This window comes from Eucyclogobius newberryi, unplaced genomic scaffold, assembly GCF_026437365.1.
Source record: "Eucyclogobius newberryi isolate DKJ021-1_F unplaced genomic scaffold, fEucNew1.0.hap1 SCAF_17, whole genome shotgun sequence".
Classification (NCBI taxonomy): domain Eukaryota; kingdom Metazoa; phylum Chordata; class Actinopteri; order Gobiiformes; family Gobiidae; genus Eucyclogobius; species Eucyclogobius newberryi.
In genome coordinates, this window is record NW_027315801.1 from 20825139 (window position 1) to 20848309 (window position 23171).

The 23171-nt window shown below is 39.5% G+C and overlaps 2 protein-coding genes across 3 annotated transcripts in view; both read left to right on the forward strand.

Annotated features, from left to right (window-relative positions):
- mgll (monoglyceride lipase) overlaps positions 1-17336 on the forward strand; it is a 43665-nt gene extending 26329 nt beyond the window's left edge. For both annotated transcript variants that reach the window (XM_072449376.1, XM_072449375.1), the window contains 6 exons: positions 1240-1346; positions 3443-3579; positions 8597-8707; positions 8811-8900; positions 12508-12723; positions 13681-17336. In XM_072449376.1, coding sequence (XP_072305477.1) covers positions 1240-1346; positions 3443-3579; positions 8597-8707; positions 8811-8900; positions 12508-12723; positions 13681-13788 — 769 coding nt within the window. In that variant the 3' untranslated portion in view covers positions 13789-17336. The remainder of the gene's footprint in view (positions 1-1239; positions 1347-3442; positions 3580-8596; positions 8708-8810; positions 8901-12507; positions 12724-13680) is intronic.
- A 2106-nt stretch (positions 17337-19442) lies between these two features.
- Positions 19443-23171, forward strand: part of prkar2aa (protein kinase, cAMP-dependent, regulatory, type II, alpha A) — a 45518-nt gene continuing 41789 nt past the window's right edge. The window contains exon 1 of the mRNA XM_072449377.1: positions 19443-20106. The gene's annotated coding sequence lies outside the window, so the exon portion shown is untranslated. The remainder of the gene's footprint in view (positions 20107-23171) is intronic.

Sequence of the window (23171 nt, forward strand, 5' to 3'; positions counted from 1 at the left end):
GTAATATTATTGATTTTAATAAGTTACATTTTTCACTTTTGCCACATTATATCATTGCGAGATAGTGACAGGGATTTGACTCCAACCATATGTTTATGTTTTGGATCAACCCTGTTTTATTTAGTAGTGGTTTAGTCCAAGATGAATAGATTGTAGAAACTAATATTTATAGTTTTTACATTTTAACAATATAGTTTAGAGTAGTACGTAAAAGTGACTACAGGATCTTAGAGTGTGGAGTTTGAAATCCTCTATATTTGTCAAACGCCGGTCCTGAGAACACCTCTTTGTTCACAGTCACAGCTCGAGGCTGAAATAGTTTATAATGGGACTTCTGATTCATCTCTCTAACTCTGGAAATAATGAAGAGAACTCATTTTCTGCTGCTGCATTTTCTAAACTTAACAAGCCCCGAGCCCAGACAGTTTTCAACAGGAATGCAGTGGACCACTAACACTTGGACTGGGGTCGGACCTATTTGTTGTTGATCGATTCTGATTTTCTAATGAATTCATATTATAATAGGTCTTTCCTTCCTGCTGATGTCAGACTCTACAACAAACACTGTTAGCCCTGAACATGTGTCATTCAGCTTCATAATCATGTGCAATACTGTCATAATCATGTGCAATACTGTCATAATCATGTGCAATACTGTGGCATAATCATGTGCAATACTGTCATAATTATGTGCAATACTGTGGCATAATCATGTGCAATACTGTCATAATCATGTGCAATACTGCCATAATCATGTGCAATACTGTGGCATAATCATGTGCAATACTGTCATAATCATGTGCAATACTGTCATAATCATGTGCAATACTGTGGCATAATCATGTGCAATACTGTCATAATCATGTGCAATACTGTCATAATCATGACTGTCATAATCATTTGCAATACTGTGGCATAATGTAAATCATCCCTGGTGCAATATTTTCTGTCCACACTGTAAATAAGAGTGTTATTACTAAAATGATACAAGCGTTTTTTTTTTAATCTGTTTTTATTATTATACTTCTGTTCCTAATCAGTCTGATCTGTCTTATCTTATCTTGATATATTGCTGCTGTCATCTCATTCTTTTTATGGATCACATATCCGTAACATTCGTAGTCCACAGCGCAATACGATCAATACTATCCATCAACTGCTTTAGTTTTTAAGGAAAAAGTCGATCTCTCTCTTCAACTCTTTAAACACAGCCTTTTTGTCCCTCTTGTCTCTCCGTAGGGCGCTGGTGTTTATCACGCATGGAGCTGGAGAGCACATCGGGCCTTATGACGAGGTGGCCCAGAGACTCAAGGAGCTGCAACTGCTGGTGTTCGGCCACGACCACGGTTTGTACATGAGCATACTCTACATATACATACTATCAAAAATACAAGGAGCGTTATTAGTAGTTAATGACTAAGTTGCACATTGCCCAGCTACTTGCCGGTGATCAGACTGCAATAGCTGTTATCAACCTCAAGTCAAGTATAAAAGATTGTTATAAAAGTGCTAGGAAGTTTGAAAAAGCTTTATATGAGCGAGCGGCCCAGAAGAACTGATGGAAGTGTGATACGAGGCGGTTTTGAATGTGACAGTGCTAATGGAAAAACCTGAACTGGAACAATTCCCAGAGGGCTGGAGTCTGGAGCAGAGGAGAGCTCAAAACGTCCTGGTACAAGATAATTTTAGATTGGCTTTGATTCCGTTATCATTTTTATCATTCATTTTTATGTATTTATAGACGCATACAAATTGAAAATATACATGTTACAATAATGTTGTTCCTTCTCTAATTTGAACCTACGACGGAGTATAAGGGCCAACCAAAAAAAATTAAAAATGCGGGGCACTACGAGAATAAAGTCATTAATTAATGACGTATGCGTAACAGGAAAGGTGGTGCTAAACTGCAGTGTCTTGTCTAGTAATAAACACACACGTAAGACATCGTTTTAAAGGTCAGGAAACACTTTAACATCTATTTTAGGCTTTTATGTAGTTCTAAACTGTCAACTCATCCAAGCCCGTTCTTGTGCGTCCTGACCGTGGGGCTGAAAGTGAACTGCTCACGTCACTTTGAATCTGCGCCTAAACTACGACTTTTTCTCGTTAATTAATGACTTTTTTTCTCGTTATTTAATGACTTTTTTCTCGTTATTTAATGAGTTTAATGTCGTTAATTTACGACTTTTTCTGACTTTGACTTTTTTCTCATTAATTAACGTCTTTTTTCTCATTAATTAATGACTTTATTCTCGTAGTGCAGCGCATTTTTTGCCCCTTAGTTGGCCCTTATACTCCGTCGTATGAACCCTTTATTTTCATATATTTTATTATATGAAATTAAGCCTAAACTTGCAACGTAGCTACTTTTGACAATTAGGCCTGGGTACTTTCTGTGTATTTTTTGTAGCACAACTTACAATTTAGTAATAATTTAAACCTGCAGCTTGTACATAGTGAAAGAGAACGTAGTTTGTTATAGTTTAATGGTGCCAATCTGAACACATAAATGATCAGAACAAGGTTGGTGACAATAAATGGACTCTAAATACATCAGAAATTAGGACATTGGAACATAGCAGTGACAAGGAGATGTTTTGAACTGTTTTTGATGAGGACAAATCAATGCAACCCTTTAAAATAATTTGATGTAAATACTGTTTTAGATCACACATAGAGCCAGTGGAAGGAAAGCCTCACGTAAACGCTGGGTACATTTTCATTAAAAGCCTTCACAAGTACGTGATTATACAGCACTCATGCGAGAGGGAGGGAGGGGGGTGGGGGCTGTGATTGGTTCAGAGGTCACCATGGAAACTGCCTTGCCTCAATCTCTGCAGCATTACCTGTTATTGTACACAGTAAGAAATTATACCGGGGAAACTGGTAGCTTTAGTCTTTAAGAGGACATTTTTTTAAATTATATCAAACCTGAAAATTCATATTAGGCTTAAATTAAAAGGAAAAAAGCAGGATTAATTAGACTATAAACTTCCATACATGTTTAAACATATATTGATATATTAAAAAGGCACTTGTTGCATAACAATTACTGCTGCTGCTGCTGCTGCTGCTACAATAAATTGGAGCTTGTTTTTAGTCACTGCATAAAGGAACAAAAAAGTAAATTCTCAAGCACAAATTTGCATGAGAGAAGTTTAAATGATACACGTATGCAAAATAGACTTTCTTGAGCTTTCAACCATGTTATAACATTTCATTTATTTATTTGTTAACCTTTATTTATCCAGGTAAGAACCCACATAACTCTTTTTCAAGGTTGACATTGTTCCCTCGTCAAAAACATAGCTTCATGAACCTGTTTAGTCAATCCTCTCTCCTGAGCCTTTGATTAACTGGTTTCGTTCCGCACGTTTCGAGGAGAATAATTGGAGACGCTGTAGACGGTTGAGCTCACGGTGTTCTATTGCTTTTGCAGTGGGCCACGGGCAGAGTGAAGGAGAGCGCATGAACATCAAAGACTTCCAGACTTTCGTTCGCGACGTTCTGCAGCACTTGGACCTCATGAAGAACAGACATCCGGGCCTCCCCATCTTCATCGTGGGACACTCTATGGTGAGTCCTCTGACAGACACGTACTCGTATTTTCAGGGGGATTTTGCAATAGATTGTTTCTCTTTTGAACCGCGAACGCCATGAAAGAAAGGCATAATGGAAAGATACTCATTTGCAGTAGAGCTGTCGTGTTCCGTCTCATCCGCACATTTCACTTGAAGTCTTAAGTGGTGGTCGAGATTCTCACTATTATGTAAGGCGAGGTACGTTGCCGCGTTGAATCCTAAACTCTTTATAATTACCCGCGCTCTCCTCACATCTTCTGTTCTCTCTCTGAACCGCAGACCCGTCTCGGTTGTCCTTGCACTAATTGGCCTCTCTGTGTTTCGCTGAATATTCAAGAGACAGAGGCCTGCACTTAAATCCGAGGCACACTAAACTGTTCCCACAATACCGAGACGATTTTAAACCAGAGTAGACCCCAAAAGACTTCACAATTAACATGCGATACCTTTGCCCGAGCAAGAAAGATGGCTGTCCAACTGTGTTTCCTCCTCTTTGGTTTAATCAAAGTTGTGTTTTTTGGATTGATTCTTGCTTGTTTGAGTGCGTTGAAATTCCTGTTTTCACCTACCCCCTATCCCCGCCCACATCCCCGTACTTAGTTGTGATTATTTTAGACCAATTAAGACTCCGGAGGACACATGTAGAGTTCTAAAATGTCATGTAGCCACTTTTCAAAATTAAAGACATGTAAATTAAAATCTGCTGCTTGTTATCTTGAAACGTCACTATGAAGAGGCGGGGCTTAGCAGTTCTGCAGTTTTGAACAGGAAGTCAACGAACCAGTTCTATTCCCAAGCCATTTTAGATTGGTATTGCGGTTTACAATGACAAAATGGAAACTGATGATTTGCTGATATTATAGTTCAATACTAAGCACCTGAAAAAAAAGTATAATACGTCTCCTTTGAATTGTTGAAATATCTAAACTGGTTGTTTGCTCACAATAGAAAGGTATTTTTTTTGTAATCTAAACATAATTTCAAGCATCCATTGAGTATCTTTTTTAACGTACACTATTTAGTGTCTGTATGACTAATATAAATCAGTGTAAAGGTGAGTTGCTAGCTAAATAACAAGCTAGTTGAGGCTTAATTTGTCCATTTTGGTCCGAAAGAACGTAAAGAAAAATAGAAAGTAAGTTCAAGCGAGTGATCATAAAGGAATCAACTGACAAACTTAGGGATGATCCGACTTTTTGAGCGAGTACTGTGGCCAATAAACGCACATTCAGAATCAGAAAAAAAGGTTTTATCGGAATGTGTCCGTGAACAAAATTCCAAAACTAAGAATATTTGCTTCCGCGCATCGTAAACACAACAACCTACATTATACCAAGTATCTGGACTATAAAATAATCAGTTATAATGGTGTACAGTCTTCTATTTCTATTTTTACTCATCCAAAAGACAATTCTGGCACGCTGAGGACAAACTGGTAATGACACTGAGATGCTGAGATGATACTTATGTTTAATATCAAACCAATACTGACAATATCTGGGAAAACCACATGATTCAAACGGATTTAACGCCCATCCAAAGGCGAAATGATGAGACCGCCACTGTCGTATCACATGACCTCCCCTGTCAGCTGATGCGTGGTGAAAGAAAGGACTGACGCTAATGTGATAAGTGCCTAAGACTCGCTGTTGGAGCGGGGCTGCTGACTCTCTGGACACAATCATTTCAAGAGAGACACAAAGCAGGGCGCACGAGTCTGCATTTAGAGGAACAGATTTAAAACACTGCAAAGAGAAAGGCAGCACCGCAATCTTACATTAGTTATTCTCATTTTGAATCCTATTTTACATTTTTGTGTAGATTTGTTGGTCAAGAATTTTAGATTTGTGATAAACTGTATATATTTTCTCACTGCTGAATTATTTGTGAGTGGAGAAGACTGCACTTAACCAAATAATTACAAAAAAATAAAAATCACAAAACCCATTGAAAGGAATACCTTGAAAAAAGCCTAAAAATCTAGCAGAATAAACACTCTAAATTCAAGAAAAACTGTCAGATTTTGCTGTAAACGCATGGTATTATTATTTTAATTTAAGCTTGATGTTATACTACCTCCTGCCGGTTGTGGGTTAGACTTCTGCTCGTTTATCCAAAGCCATAAGCGCACAGGCGAATAAAAACATCTAAACATGCCGTGGTAAATAAATGAGACAAAATCGTTGCCGGTCCGCCCCTTACTGGAAGAGTCTCGCTCCACCTCTGAGCTGTTTCCTCGTCTGTGTGTCTGCAGAGTTTAATAAACAGAGAGTCTTTTCAGGGCTATGTTTGGAGAAGAGATTCTTTTATATAAATCCGTATCTACAAATACGGCTGCGGGCGGTAAAGCTGAACTAACACAACAGGAATGCTGCGTCCGCTTCTTTCACTGTAGCTAACGTCATGTCCTTTTTGTCTCTTTTACAACATCTCTTTGCTCTTCCTCCAGGCCTGTTGTTTTCTCACAGCACCTTTCTACACAGATGTTCACGGTAAAATCAAAACAGGAATAGGAAACCTTCACAGTGCGTGTTAAATGTCGTGGAGTTCACACGTGGAGATGCCGAGGAGAATCGCCTTTTCCTTTCTGGATAAATACTTGCTCTTTGATTAAAAAACACAGTATTTTCAACTTCAAAACGATTTTTCTTTCTTATAATTTAATAGTTGGATTCGGTTCAAAGTTGACATTTTAAACACGTCTCGGAGCATCGACACTTGTTTAGATCTGAACTACAGGCTAAACCGCTTTAATACATTAGTCAGACCGGCAACGATTTTGTCTCATTTATTTACGATGGCATGTTTAGATGTTCTTATTCGCCTGTGCCTTTATGGATTTGGATAAACAAGCAGAAGTCTAACCCACAACCTTATAAGTGAAAGGCAGGAGGTAGTATAACATCACGCTGAAAGTAGAATAATAATAATAACATGTGTTTATTGAAAAATCTGACTGTTTTCTTGAATTTAGAGAGTTAATTTGGGTAGATTTTAGGCTTTTTCAAGATATTCCTTACAATGGGTTTGTGATTTTTATTTATTTTGTACTTATTTACTTAAGTGCAGTGCATTAGTAAGACAGGATACTTTGTCGTTTCTAAAGGACTTGAATAATTGCAGTCTTTGCGATTGGCTAATTGCGACCAGTGCCATTCAGATTACGATTTGGATTTAGTTCAGATCAATCTCGCAGCCTGAGGAGAAATCACCCAGAAAGCCCTCTCGCCATGTGGTTATCCGAGATGAGCTTTAGATAGATCGCGGGAAGCCCAAAAAAAAAACAGGACAATAGAGGATAAAGAGCCCAGGGGGAAAAGATGTAACAATTCCTTCACACCGCTGGCATGTTTCTGGATGGGATTTTCAGACCACGTGACATCCTGGTCTGTGTCGAACCCACCAACAGTTTGAGACAGAAGCCGGTTCATCTAAAAGACTCTAAAAAACTAAAAAACAGCCACGCCATTAGAGACGGCAGTGCACATCCATCTCAAAGCTACTGACCGCACCTTTGATGGCAGTAAAGTTAAGATCCTGGCAAAGGAGAAGAGACAAGTCAAAGAGGCAATGATTGTCAGGAAACAATTCATCTCTGAACAGAAACGAGGGTCTAATGGCCTCAGCAGACCACAGATACCTGAGGGGCAAAATGTATCAACGTTGATCATGTTGACGGAATTAAACCTTCTTTTGCCTCAAAAAGAGCAGCAACGTCTTCAGTTCTTTTCCTTTCTGATACAGTTAACAAGAGGCTAGTGTTATATTATGCGCAATAAAATACCAACTTTTATTTTTTTAAAGCGTTTGTGGATCATTTACAAGAAATATTAATAAATTAGTCTGTTCCAGTGTTTTTGAAACTGTGGTTCAGGATGCTTCAAATTCCTCTGCAGTTCAAATATTGGCTGAAGATAGTCAATTTAATCTGCATTTTCTTCTCCTTTTTGAGTTTGGTTAAGAGCTAGTCATGCAATTGTATACCGGTAGTTCTTTTGGACCTCTCTTTTAGTCGTAGTTTAGACCTAGAATAGTCCTGTTTTAGACCCGGTTTAGATCTGGTGGCGCTCGGTGGGACTTTACTAAAGGTTAATCCTTTAGTAATTTTTCTGTCTGTTTGTTTTACACAGGAAAACCTTTGACAATACATAATGAGCCATAGCCACGGACATTGTTGCATTTCATGCCATTTTGCGGAATATTCAATGCAAAACAACAACAACGTTTCCATCGAGGATAAAATATTTCGGATGCTCCGTCTTAAAACTTGCGCGGTGTTCCTTTAAGCGCTCCTCTGTCGTTGTCCGCGTTCAGTCCAGTTTATGTTTCCTCAGAATCTCAAACGCGGACCCGGGTGCCGAGGCTCCTGCTGATTCTAACAAAGAGGCTTGTTCTGCACAGAGGGGACTCTTTTAACTCTTTACTCACTTCTCTCCTCAGACACAATGGAAAAGACTTGAAGCAGAACCGCCTCACACACACACCACTTCCTGATAACATGTAGTAGTTTTATTTCTTCACAATCAACACTCGCTCACACCTTTTTCTCTGGGCCTGTGCCATATCTTGATTTTAACGGCATGCTAGAAGTTGGATAGTCAAAATATCACTAATACTGTGAATGTTGTTTTGAAGATATGCAAATTTGGAATACCAAGCGTATAATTAATAAAGAAATCTGCTGCACCAAGAGCTGATTAAACATGAAAATGGAAAACACATGCTGTCATTTATTTTTACTGCAGATTTGCCTCCACGAACACATTTTTGATACACTTAGTACTGAATATCGGGATTCTCAAAAGAAAATAAGATATAATTCTAGTACATTTTCTTACTGTTAGATCAATAAGTTCCATCTTATCTGAAAAATGTAGTTGAATCAAATGTAGAGCAGTTGCATCTCCATGTTTGTGTCTCAGTTTGAAAAATGCTTCTGTTCATAATAAACTATTGTGTTATTCTGCTTTGATATTGTTGGTTTAATGTCTTGTCATTTGTGATGATTACAGGGCGGTGCCATCTCGATCCTCACAGCCTGTGAACGGCCCTCGGAGTTTAAAGGAGTGGTTCTGATCGCTCCCATGGTCCAGATGAACCCGGACTCTGCCACGCCCTTCAAGGTTTGTATAACCGCATGAATCAAAAGTGTTTTACTCTAAATCCGTATGAGGGGAGAGCAGCTATAGACGTGACTTTTGTCGAATTTTATTGTGTTATGTGCAGGTTTTTGTGGCGAAGGTGCTCAACCACATGATGCCGAGTCTGACTCTGGGATCCATCGAGTCCAAGTGGGTTTCACGAGACAAGAAACAGGTCAGAAAGATGTTTGAAGTAGGAAAAAAAAGCTGTCGAAAAATGTGTCAACTTGAAAAAGTAAAGCGTGTACCGTATTTTCTGGACTATAAGTTGCACCTTTTTTCATAGTTTTGGCCGGGGTGCGACTTCTACTTATATTTATACTTATATACTTATACTTACACTCCGGAGCAATATGTGATATTATTTGTTATTTTCACACTTGCAACTGCATTTCATACTCCAGTGTGACTTATATATGTTTTTTTCTTCTCTTTTATGCATTTTTTGGCTGATGCGACTTATACTCCGGTGCGACTTATAGTCTGTAAAATACGGTATTCTGTTGCCCTGTCAGAACTGCAGAAGTTAGTTTTGAAATAAATATGCAAAAACGATAAGAGGAAAGCTGCAAAAACATTTTTATGATTGTTGATTTTACAGTCCACTCACATTCCAACGCTCAATTTTCCAGGGTTTTTGTCGGGTCTTTAAAAGCCTTAGATTTGATTTGGGAAAAGTGAGTGTTATATCGCAAAAATTGGTGTTTAGGTCTTAAATTTGAAGCATCATGAAGACCATCTTTGCAGATTGATCTAAATTAAATAAAGAATGCGTGTGCTTTCAGTTTATTGCAAAGTCCAATGTCAAGTGTCAGATGCCTGGAGCTACTGCAATTATTTAAATTGAAGCAATTATGAGAGCCAATAAATTAGGATGAATATTTCAAGAAGAGGCAATAAAATAAATGATATATTTTTTTCCTTAATTAAAATCAATAGAGTCAATAGTTAAACAATGTAAGATTTACGTTATGTTCTTATATTTTGTTTCAATACACTTAATATAGTAAGCTTATAAAATGCATAATTCAATTTACAGTGGGTCTTAACTTTTGTTGGCCAAGGTCTTAAAAAACTAAGAAGTGTTATATTTCACTCTTTAAGTTTTCTGATTCTTATCCAGAACACACTATAATTTCCAACATCACCACAAATTGGATCAGGCCACATGAGTGAACTGTCGCATCTGCTTTAGTCTTTTCTTTACCTCCTGACCGTGTTGTTTTAGCCCACAGGACGTTACAAAAACAGGAAGTGCTTTCACGGAACAGAAGATCTGAGACCGAGATCTTAAACAAACATCTTTGTCACGTCTTTCTAATAAAACAGGAGATTACCATTGAACCCGAGTCCGTATTGAGACTGTTGTTATGTTTCTGGGAGTGGAGCAGAAATACCACTGCTCCCCGAAGGTTTAGACGCCCAAATATGGGAAATGGAAACAATACAACAGCCAATCAGAGGGCAGGATGGATAAGCCATATGCTGATAGTTTTCAAAGGTGGTTTTATGGCTTTGAATGGACAAGAGGTGGGATTTGGGGATTTATGTAGGAAAGAGCTAGGGATGGGAAGGTTCAGACTTATGGCACAGATTGCAACACGTGGTTTCAAGGATAGTGAATGGTATTTATTATTAATTTTAGTCATTTCTAAACTACTTCTATTTATTAATGCGCCAAGATATGAAGTACATTTTGCACCGTGTTCACTTGTGCCTGTGATTGGAAAAGACTAAAAGAGCTTTCAGCCTTTCTAATCACATTACAGTCACATTACAGTCACATTACAGTCACATTACAGTCACATTACAATCACATCACAGTCACATTACAGTCACATCGCAGTCACTTCGCAGTCACATCACAGTCACATCACAGTCACATTACAATCACATCACAGTCACATTACAGTCACATCGCAGTCACTTCGCAGTCACATCACAGTCACATCACAATCACATTACAGTCACGTTACAGTCACATCACAGTCACATCACAGTCACGTTACAGTCACATCACAGTCACATCACAGTCACATCACAGTCACATCACAGTCACATCACAGTCACATCACAGTCACATCACAATCACATCACAGTCACGTTACAGTCACATCACAGTCACATCACAATCACATTACAGTCACGTTACAGTCACATCACAGTCACATCACAGTCACATCACAGTCACGTTACAGTCACATCACAGTCATATCACAGTCACATCACAGTCACATTACAGTCACATCACAGTCACATCACAATCACATCACAGTCACGTTACAGTCACATCACAGTCACATCACAATCACATCACAGTCACATCACAGTCACATCACAGTCACATCACAATCACATCACAGTCACATTACAGTCACATCACAGTCACATCACAGTCACATTACAGTCACATCACAGTCACATCACAATCACATCACAGTCACGTTACAGTCACATCACAGTCACATCACAATCACATCACAGTCACATTACAGTCACATCACAGTCACATCACAGTCACATCACAGTCACATCACAGTCACATCACAGTCACGTTACAGTCACATCACAGTCACATCACAATCACATCACAGTCACATCACAGTCACATCACAGTCACATCACAATCACATCACAGTCACATTACAGTCACATCACAGTCACATCACAGTCACATTACAGTCACATCACAGTCACATCACAATCACATCACAGTCACGTTACAGTCACATCACAGTCACATCACAATCACATCACAGTCACATTACAGTCACGTCACATCACAGTCACATCACAGTCACATCACAGTCACATCACAGTCACATCACAGTCACATTACAGTCACATCACAGTCACATCACAATCACATCACAGTCACATTACAGTCACATCACAGTCACATCACAATCACATCACAGTCACATTACAGTCACATCACAGTCACATCACAGTCACATTACAGTCACATCACAGTCACATCACAGTCACATCACAGTCACATCACAGTCACATTACAGTCACATTACAATCACATTACAGTCACATCACAGTCACATTACAGTCACATCACAGTCACATTACAGTCACATTACAATCACATTACAGTCACATTACAATCACATTGCAGTCACATCACAATCACATCACAGTCACGTTACAGTCACGTTACAGTCACATTACAGTCACATTACAATCACATTACAGTCACATCACAGTCACATAACAGCCACATCACAGTCACATCACAATCACATTACAATCACATTACAGTCACATTACAGTCACATTAACACATTCATACTGGCAGGTTTTATTATCATGCCAAAGATAACAGCGATGGCATGTATTGTCTGTTGCGGGGATTAAACGGCCGACCTCTTTAAAGTTAAGACCAATTTAATTCACTCTTAAGTTCACACTAAATGCTGTGAACCAGCTTTTCATAATGAACCATGGTTCATTATGAAAAGCTGGGTTTAGTTTCAGAGACATTATCTTGCTCAAAGACACAGCAGCATTCACCACTGCAGAGGTTTTACATGTGAGGGGCACAAACTCAGCCCGACCTGAGCTAATATAAAACTTTAGCATTCGTAAATATATCAGGCAATTTAAAATGACTTAAGTTGGGTCCCAGCAATAGGCAGGGATAATAAATAAACCCATTTGTAAAAGACTAGTGTCACCTACAAAACAAACATAAATAAATAATATAGCTGTTATTTTTGCTCTTTTTGTGTAGATGTAACAGATGTAACACATGTAATTCCTGTGTTGTCCAGGTGGAGGCGTACGATGCGGACGAGCTGGTGTACCACGGCGGGATGCGGGTGTCGTTCGGGATGCAGTTGATGGGTGCGGTGTCCAGGATCGAGAGGGAGGTGCCGAACATTGACTGGCCCTTTTACCTTCTCCATGGAGACGAAGACAAGCTGTGCGACATCAGGGGCTCTCACATGATGTACGAGAACGCCCCCAGCACCGACAAGAAACTCAAGGTATGCAACATCACAACACAACATAGTTAACAGCGAAGGTAGAAGTGTCTGTTTCAATGTCAAAATGCTGATGTTTTGTCCTGGTTTATGGTTAATATCTGTAATTACTGAGAGCTTCCACATCAAATGAAACAAATTCAATGTTTTTTTTTGTCAGCCTAAACTAACAAAAGTGAAATAGGCTTATGTATATTTACGTATATATAGTTTTTTTTAAGTTTTGAGGAAAAAGTAGTGTCATTATTAAACCACAAAGGAGCGATTGTTGTTAGGCAAGTCAAGATTATTCGGTTGATTGATAATGGTAATTATCTAGGCCAGAACATCATTTTCAGAAATTAAGGTAATATAATAATCATGGTCATTTTAGAAGCAAAATTAAGTATTTTCAAGTTAATTTAAAATCTAAAATACATTCATATCTCACTGTTTATGTTTCATGCACTTTACCTTATTATTCAGAAATATTGATAGCTAGTCACATACTAGAGGATTGTAGGGCTGTAGTTGACTAAAGACCGATTAGTCGACTCTAAGTGTGTAACAAAACGGGACAAAAGCCATCAAAACTATGAAGTATCTCACTATGTCTTATCCAATCTCCACTTAAATTACTTCAACTGCACAGAAAGTACATATCTAGATGGATTAAACTCATCATTCACTACAAAGACTTCAGCTAACTCACACCTTATCTTTTCCTTTTTGCGGTTGTTCCATAGAAATCTTTTGAATCTAAATGAAATAATCAGTCGACTAATAAAAATGTTGGTTGACTAAGACACCATTGACCGATTAATCAACTAAATTACTCAACTGATTTCCAGGGGTAAATGTCTTCAAAGAGGAGGCTATAATGAATGATATGGATGATATGTCATATTGTGTAATTCTGAAATGAAATGATGATAATATATGAATATGAATAGACCTGACTCATATGTGTCATCATTGCAGGTTTATGAAGGAGCATTCCACGCTCTGCACCACGAACTTCCAGAGGTGGCAGAAAACGTGCTGAAAGAAGTGAGCACATGGATCTCAGAACGACTTCCTGTGTCGTAGGTCACCTGTGCACAGGCTAATAACAAACTAACACTAACACTTGATTTTATATGGAAGAAGAAACAAGACTGTCTGCTGTACATAAAAATATCCACTTAAATCTCTTTTTTTAAGTGCTTTATTTGCACACAAATATAAATTAAAAGTCAAAACTTGTGGATGCGGGCGTCATGAAAGCGAACAGCAAGTGCAATAATGACGTTTGTGTAGTTTTAAGATTTTTTTTTTGGAGGGGGGGTGGTGTCATTGAACAAAGGGGTGGTCCTGGTTACAACAGGTGAATTTGCATATCAAAAAGAGGGGGCACGGTCTCCATGGCGATACTTCCTGTTGCTCGGTGAGATGCAAATGAAGTACATTCCTCACAGGGACAATGTCGCTCAAGGAACAATTCATCCTGGTTCACGAGTTCAGATCAGAAGTTCTCAAAATGGCCTCCATCACAAACCGCATCACCGAAACCCATAAATATGAAGTCATCTTTCAATTACACGGCGCACTACTTCGCATCGGCCACTAGAGGCTGGCTCCAAACAAAAGCTGCACTACTTACTTGCAGAATTTGATAGCGGCCCGGATCAGATCCCTTGCACACCATTATAAACGTGTTAAACATCCCTCCGTTCCCCCGGTCGGCACGGTCTCCATGGCAGCAGCAGTCTTCCCTCTCATCACTTTCTCTCCTCTTTTCGCTCCTCTCTCTCTCTTGTTAGTATTTTCTCTCGATGCTATTGCTCCGTCTGTCAGTCTCCTTGTGTATATGCGTGTGTGTGTGTGTGTGTGTGGCTCTTTTATGTGAGATAATGAGCTGGAGTTGTGAACTGCAGCAGACTCATCCTGAATACTAATCCAAACGGCGCTACACAAAGCCTTCATGACTCCAGCATCCACAGGTTTAAATGGGAAGAATGGGATTTTTTTTGGACTGCAATTATTACAAAACCAACTGTGATTCATGTTAGACTGAACTGCAACTGCTGTTATTTACTCCACACACTTCTTACAGCGTGTTCATTCTGTTCCACAACGTGTTGGAAAAGTTGTCAGCCAATCAAGAGGCATCGCTTTTTAAATGTACGATTAAATGATCGTTTTGGATGATATTTTAACTATTATATTCAATGGGCTCGGTGCACGGTGACTTCAGGCTAGCTCAGCGCATCAAGACTTCACACATCAGGTCAATACTTCACCTAAGTACACTTCTGTGCTCATCAAAGTGTTTTTTTGTGGGTCAATGCTAACAGAATTGGACATTTTTTGTCATTTTAAAATAAATTAAAATGACATAGTAAAATAATCTACACATAAAAACATTAAGTGTTCTTTACTTTTATAGTTAATTGCTTGGAAAGTAATGCATTCATTTACTATTTCAATGTTTTTTATTAAAGGCTGAATATATTTACCTCAACACATTTTGTTAGATCTACCATAAGAATATAAAAAGCTATTTGAAGAATTCTGTTTGGTTCTAATTCAAGTTTCTAAATGTCATACTTCTGAGATTCCATTGTGCAATTGCGTTTGCATTAATCACGGCTGGTTTTAGGATTTTATTCATTGTTTTGACCCACTGTTTGTGTGAAGCCGTTCAGCAGGGATCCGATGTGTACATTTTCTGACTGTTACTGAAGGAGGCAGGGACATTCCTCTATCAAGGAGGTTTTTAATCGACTTTATGACTGTTTTTGGGGGGATGGGCCAGTCTTTTGTAAAACTGACTTGCCACCTACTAGACACAACTGTACTGATAACTCTGATACTGGGGTCAAGCAGGATGAATGGTGGCGTTTGAGAGATCTTAACCAAACAAAATGCCCCTTTACAATTATAACATATGCATATAACAGTATACTTGTTCTCCATATACCATGTCACAAGTAATGTATAATACATTTTAAAATATTGTAGGATGAAATGATCCTGTATAATAGCTGTTTTGATTGGATTGCTAGCACCTTCTCAATAATGAAGTGAAGTGAGCCCCTAGTGGTTAAATGGTGTAGTAACATTAAATCCATACAGTTTTTACAGGTTCGGCTGCCCTGCACAGTTAGAGACACTGGCTTATATTTTCTGAAATCAAATACAATTGGGGTGTAATTTAAAACTCCCAGTTTTATAGGGCTGCTGTAAATAGATTACAATGGAATAACACTATGATGTTTAGCCCACGTTCTGTTTGGACACTTGTTTCAGCCCAAAACAGAGTTACTACTTACCAATAATTACTGAGTTCTGCCCTAATTAGTTTGGAAATATTTTAAATGTGACAAATGGCAATAACAACATTTCCAATATGACCTACAGATATTCAACGTTTGCATTTTGACGTAGACAATCTTCAAACCACACCATTTCCTGTTTGACTCCTCGTACCACACTGTATAAAGCTAGTGATGCTCACTCAGACTTATGTCTCATGGATTGTATGTATTTACAGATATTTATTAAACTCATATTTAGAAAATATAGCAAAATAGTTTTGTCAATGATCATGTGATGCACTTTTATATTATCATAAACTCAACATTTCCATATGGACCTTTACACAATGAAAACAATGTTGTATTTGAGGAAGCTGCTGAGGAGATTTGAGTTAACTACTGTTTTTAATTTTAATTAACAATAGCCAAACCTAAGGAAGACTGGGGTTTGATCATTATTTTCATATTGCAATAGGAATCTGTCTAGCATTATTATTATTTCAGGGAATCTTGCACGTTTTCAGGCATGACATGCAAGTGGATTCAATAGAAACATTTTTTTATCAATGTAAAGATTAAGGAACAATAGTTAAAGATATAAATGCACGTAACTTGGACCTCAGACCTTGTCGTGAAGCTACCGATTGTTGAAGGAAAATGTAATAGTTTCCATCTTATGTTCGTGTATGTTTTGTGCCTTATTCTCATGATGACGGATATTTCTATAATATTGTTAACATTGTCTGTACTAACACTGTCTAGTAATAATAACAACAGAATATTTCAGATTTCTAAGAGCTTGTTTATTTTCACAACATGTATTTTAAAGGTCAAACCGGGATGAACTGAACCAGGAATAAAACTCTTGACATAGGACCACGAGTTGTTCAAAAATATCTTGTTATGTCAGTGTTTTTTGCAAACCCAGTCTCATTTTTTAAAGTCTGTTATACAATTATAACGTTTTTTTTCCTGTGGCCTGCTTTATTAAAAATATCAATCAAACATACATTATGAGACTGGGTTTGCTCGTGTCTGTAGTTTTAAAATGTTTGTTACTTCATTGCTTGTACAGTTTGTGATGTTAAAACAGTTTGTAGATGAATATGTTCAGACTTTATACCACACAATACAAGACAGCGAGGCCGTATCAGATCTGATTACATTGAAGCTCATTCTAATAGTTCACCGTCATCACATGATTGAGTCTTCCATGTAAAGTAATACAACCTCACTCATTCTAGTATTTTCAATGTGTAAATATGTAAATATTGTGGAATAACTGAATGCTTGAACGTATTAATATCTATATCTGACCAAATAAAACATGACTGTTCACATTGGTGCCATATTATGTTTTTATTATATCATCATCATCATCATCATAATTATTATTTTTACTACTATTATTATCATTATTATTATTATTATTATTATGAATTACTTTTAAAATAAAAATATAGGGGTGCACGATGGCAAAGGCGATTAGCGCTCTTGCCTCCCAAGAAGGAGATCATGGGTTCGATTCCCGGACCAGACGGGTTTTCTCCAGGTTCTCCGGCTTCCTCCCACCGTCCAAAGACATGCATGTGTTAGGTAAAAATTGGTAAGTCTAAATTGGCCCTAGTGAATGAATGTGAGAGTGAACTGTCTGTTATGTCTCTGTGTTGGCCCTGCGACAAGTTGGCCACTGTCCAGGGTGTACCCCGCCTAAGGCTCCAGTCACCCCGAAAGGGAACAAGCGGATAAAAACTGGAATTACTGTGTGTCCATTAAATTAGTTCTAGTCTTACAAATAGATGCTTACACGTCATATTTATAATTCCGAGAGATTGATTGTCAGAGCTGGAGATTGAACCCATGACCTTCTAAAATACCAAAGTGCTCCAGCAGATGGCAGTGCGGTATTAAAAACTACCTTAATAAAATCATGTTTTGAATGAAAACTAGATCTGCTTTTCTCATCTGTTATGAATGGGATTTAGTAAGTGGATATATTAACATCAAAATGCAACATAAGTGGAATGGGGATTCAATGGTATTGGTTGGATAGAATTAGCAGATATTAGTCTTGGCTAGTGTGTGCTAGTTTTAGGATAATGTAAGGACAGAACATTAAATGATGCACAAAATCTGGCATTTTCTAAGGATAGACCACAAAAATGAGAAACACAAATGTTTAATATTGTCAACATAAAGCTTTTGTCACTTGTAGATTTACTCAAAGTGGAAAAAGTAACCAAACCTCATAATAAAAATAATACTCAAGTAAATAAATGTTACACAGTATTACCCACTGGGACCTGAGGGATTATGTCGAATGTATAAATACTATGGAGAATAAAAGGTTTAGTTCCTCAGCAGCAATAACAGTAGGTTTAAAGTATTTTCAATCTGTCTTTAAGTGCAGTAATCCTCTTGTCCTCCAGGTTGCGCTCCGCGGCGTGTTTTCTCTTTTCAGCTTTGAGCCAATCAGAGCAGAGTTTGAGTACTTAAACGTGGGCTCGCTGTGACCATGGTGACGGCTTTCCTCTGTCTCCGAGAGGAAAGAGCCAAACTAGAGATGTGCTTATTATGGAAGGAGCTGGAAGACACGGGAGCTGTGTGAAACAACAGGATTCTGCCTCATGATGTGTCTGAGTATAAATAAACACCAGAGATATCGTTCACAGTGACCTAAATATGTACAAAGCTTACAGTTTAAACTTAACATTATGATTAGGGAGAGAGAAAACATAGGTAATTTACGTCATACAAATTGAGTCTTAAGCAGAAAATGGCATTTCCACAATATAAACTCAATAAGAAGATGAGTATGGATAGAGGGGAAACGTTTTTGTTTTCTCTAAATATTCAGCCACTACACAGGGTCTAAGGGGCCCAGAATAGGAAATTCTTCCATTTAATGTATATAGGAGGGGGGGCCCATGTGAGGCTTCTTACCGCAGGCCCCCAACTTTCGGTTTACGGGCCTGCCAAGAAACATATTGACAAACTGACATTTTGGACAGAAGATTTACATCGATGACTACTCACATTTGTGCCCCTTAAATCTAAACTCTAGATCTAAACACATAGCACGAGTAATTCAACACCAAACGCTGTCCTTTGGTTATTATATATGGCAAAGGTCAGCATGTGTTCTCAAATGTCACGTCCCAATGCTAATCTCGCGCCGGCAGGTTTAACGTGGGTTGCATAATTTCTAATCCGTGGGTATATTCCAATTGATATATCCAATGGCCTGTGGGTGTGGTAATTTAACTAAACTAATATGGCTTTGCGTGTAATCCCCTTCGTCTCCTGTTCTCAGAGCCCCCATTGGCCGAGGATCCCCGGTCCTCGCGCTCCGATTGGCCGCCCGCCGCTGTCACTGACGTCGGCCCCGCCCCCGCTCGGTCCGTGTGCCTCATTCGTACATGTTCGACGCTCCACCGACTGCGGACTGTCCAGCTGGAGAGGGAAGGAGGAGGAGACCCGTTTTCATTCATTTTTACGGGGGGTTTTTGACGCTGCCTTCTACCGCATACCCGCTGGAATACCCTGTAACACGTGCTTTTTTTTCCTCCGTCGGGGGAAGCGGCACTTGTAGTTCTCCTCTCGGGGGAATTTGGCTGCGCGCGGCATCTTGCAGGAAGCGGCGTAAACAAGTGACACGGAATCCGCCGCCGTCGCTTGACAAGTGCTTACAGCGAGTTAGCCTGTTAGCCTCGGCGCTAGCCTCGGTGCTAGCTTCGGTTAGTTAGCCGCGCTACCTCAGCCGCCTGCTTCGGCAAGTCCAACCCGCCACCGCCTCCGTCGTCACGGCAGCAGCAGCAGCCGCACCCGCACTCGCACCCGCCCGCAGCAGCAGCAGCAGCAGCGTGGAGTCGGTCCGTCGAGCGCTTCCTTCGCTTCACTCGTCGGCGCTCACTACCCGCAGTAGGCTGGGGGGAGACGGGCGGAGAGCCGCGCTAGCCTAGCCCAGCCCCCGGTTCCTCCGCGACGCACGCACGGTAGCGCTGGATTACTAACCGTGACAGGTGGCGGGGTCGCTGAAGGGAGAAGGCGGATAAGCGCGAAGGAGGAAGCGGGAGAAGGAGGGTTCGGCCGGGGCAGACAAACGCACGTAAGTCGGCGGCTTCTTCTTCTCCTCCTCCTCCAGGCCCCCGGGTCTCTCTCTTTCTATCTCTCTCTTGCCAACAACAACAACAACAACAACAACAACAACAACAACAACCGGACATTTGAAACGTTAACAGTGAGTTATGACGGCGCGCATTATCAATCCAAATAAATAACGGATGCGGCTGATTGTACGCGGCTCACTTCGGCTTAGTTTAGATGTAGTTTTGACACGTTTGAGCGGCTCGATTAATGACACTGTGTTTGCGAGCAGAACGAATAGAAATCATGCTTATTCTTTTTCATTTTATTACAATAAATCGTTAGCATATTCGTCAGAGTAGTGATGTCCTTTGTGCGGCACTGGAGTGGTCTAAATGTGTCGGAGCACAGTTGGACAGAGGCCAGCAGCAGTGGTAGAAGCCGAGCCGAGCCGTCCATTCATCTGAAGAGGGATTTACGATTCTGTGCAGCAACAGAACCGGGGTTTGTGCGCCAGGCTCGGCCCAGTCTCCCCCGCACCTGTCCCGGCGTTTCACTCGGAACACGAACACACACACACACACGAACACACACACGAACACACACACGAACACACACACGAACACACACACACCAGCTTTTCCCCCTAAAACACGCATGACAACGCTCGGATGTGTTCTTGCGGATGTATATCAAAATCAATCCGGGAACGCAGATATATTTCCGCTAATCGCCAAGCAAAAAAACGCGTTGCCGGTGTCGTTGCTAGGCGCGCATAGCAACCGCGAACCACCGGCGGTCGCTCCTGAGCTTTAGCTTGTTGCTAATCGAAGCTAACTACACACGGCTGCTAGCGACAGAGCTAACGTCCCGGTGTCACGTTAGATTTAAATATATCCCTCTTGTTGACGTGGTTTCACGCGATATCTGCACGGCATGTAAGCTAGCTTTGGGACTTTTTATGGTCGTGCTAGAAGGTCTTGTCACGGTTCACCCCACTCCGTTTTATAAGCTCGACCGTCATCTGTTGCTCAAGCTAAGCAGGCCCGGTGCCAGAGCTGATTAGACGCTCCGGTGAAGAAGTGGCTATCACCCCCCCTAACCCTAACCCCTGATCGATATGTGATGCTATTGATTTGCTTTTGGAGTATCCTGTTGACAAGACAGACTATTCAACACATTTCTGTAAGATTTAAAACAATCAGTCGAAGGAAAAATCTGTCTGTTAAATGAATCACAAAAGTGCTTATGTATCCCCTCATAGCATTTTTTTTATTATTATAAGCAATATACTCTATTAAAACATTTTCTATATTTTAATAAAGATGGGGAGAAAATAACCACAATATTTATTTATTTATTTCTCATGTGATTGAAACCTGAAGATCCAGGGTTGTAGGTATATTTAAGTAACAACACTGGAGTACTAGTAATTCCACACTGCATGATGGCTGAGAGCCGGCAACAGGTTATGTGCACAAATCTAATCTGTATTTGCGTAATAAAGGTTTTATTTGTGTAATTTGGGCTTGTGCAGTGTGCAGTTTACCCTGGGCCCATTATAATTAGCTTATGTCACTGGAGTTCACTAAACTAGAGCGGTGCCAGTGCAGATTATCGGCTGTCATGGCGAGAGGGAAGAGCGAAGGAAAGCCTCTGCCAAATCCACCGCCTGTAAAGATCAGTCTAAAGTTACATATTATTGGTTACATAGTTTTTGTGTGCGTTTTCATTTTTAGTAAGTGTTTGCAATTTTAAGTTATTCAATTACTTGTTACTGATTTTCTCTGTATGTTTTTATTTCTGTTTTCCCATCACTTTGTTTACATGCACTCGATCTAATTTTTGTTTTCTGATCTGAAATGCGTGACTCGTGATGAATCATAGACCATAGACTGTGTTTTACTGGCATGCATGCAAACGTCCTGAGTGACATTTTCACATTGTTATGATGTGTTGCTTTAATTAGAGCTGCCAATGCCAGCAGTCCTCAGAGGAAGCCCTGTGTTTGCTTTAATTAATAAAATATACTGTAGAAGCTAAAGTAAATGCTTGGGTTAAATTTTGGTCACAGTTTAAATGCCTGATTTCGCCTGATCTCACAAGTTAAGCAAGAGTGGATCCGGTTAGTACTTGGATTGGAGACCAATGGGAAAACCAGGTGTCACTGTGAGGTGGCTGTGTTCTTCTGTGCTTATGAATCAGACGTGTAAGTGAGTGTTGGACAGAGGGGCTGATGGTGCAGATCCTGCCATTGTGGCTAAAGTAATAGCTTACCACCATTAAATGTGGAGTGAATGAATAATGCACTGTAAAGCACATTGGGTGATATGAAAGGCACTATATAAATTCATTACATTATTATTATTATTATTTTTCTCGTTTGTGATCAATATACACAGCTATCAATACAATGTTTGTTTTAGACTTTGCATAAATTACAAAGTTCTTGTTGGAAAACTTGATGTTAATGAAGAAGCTGAGATGGTGCTGTGGTAACGTTTGTCACTGTAATCCCTTCCTGATCAGAGCCATCTCTCATTCATCCACTTCATTGCAACTTCCATCCAATGACGTCATGTCTGTTTTATATTGTTAACATTGATAGCTAAAGGCGTGCGTTTGTCATTCACATGCATTTATCTTTTGTTCTTCAACACTTGCACAACCTCTTCTGTCCTACTCCAATACCCCGTGTGGGGTTAAAGGCATAGAGAGCGAAGTAGAAAATGTCTTTATGAAGGCTTCTTTTATGCTTTTGAGAAAAGATAATTCAGCAAAATCCCTTTGTACCAGCCCCACAACTACAGATTTTTCAAATCAAACCCAACAAGTTATCAGTACGTTTTCCTCGGTAAGAGTGAAAACTAGAGAAGCACCGATTCCAAAATTCTTGGCCCATACCGATTTCCGGTTTTTAAGGAGGTCTGACCTGCCAAAACCGATTTTTCCGATACCGATTTTCTATCCAGCCACTCATTTTCCCACAAACTACCCAGTATTTTATGAAAAAGTTGCATGTATACAGGACACACGTTTTATAATATAAAATGTAATTTATTTTGTGGAAAAATAGAAAAATAAATA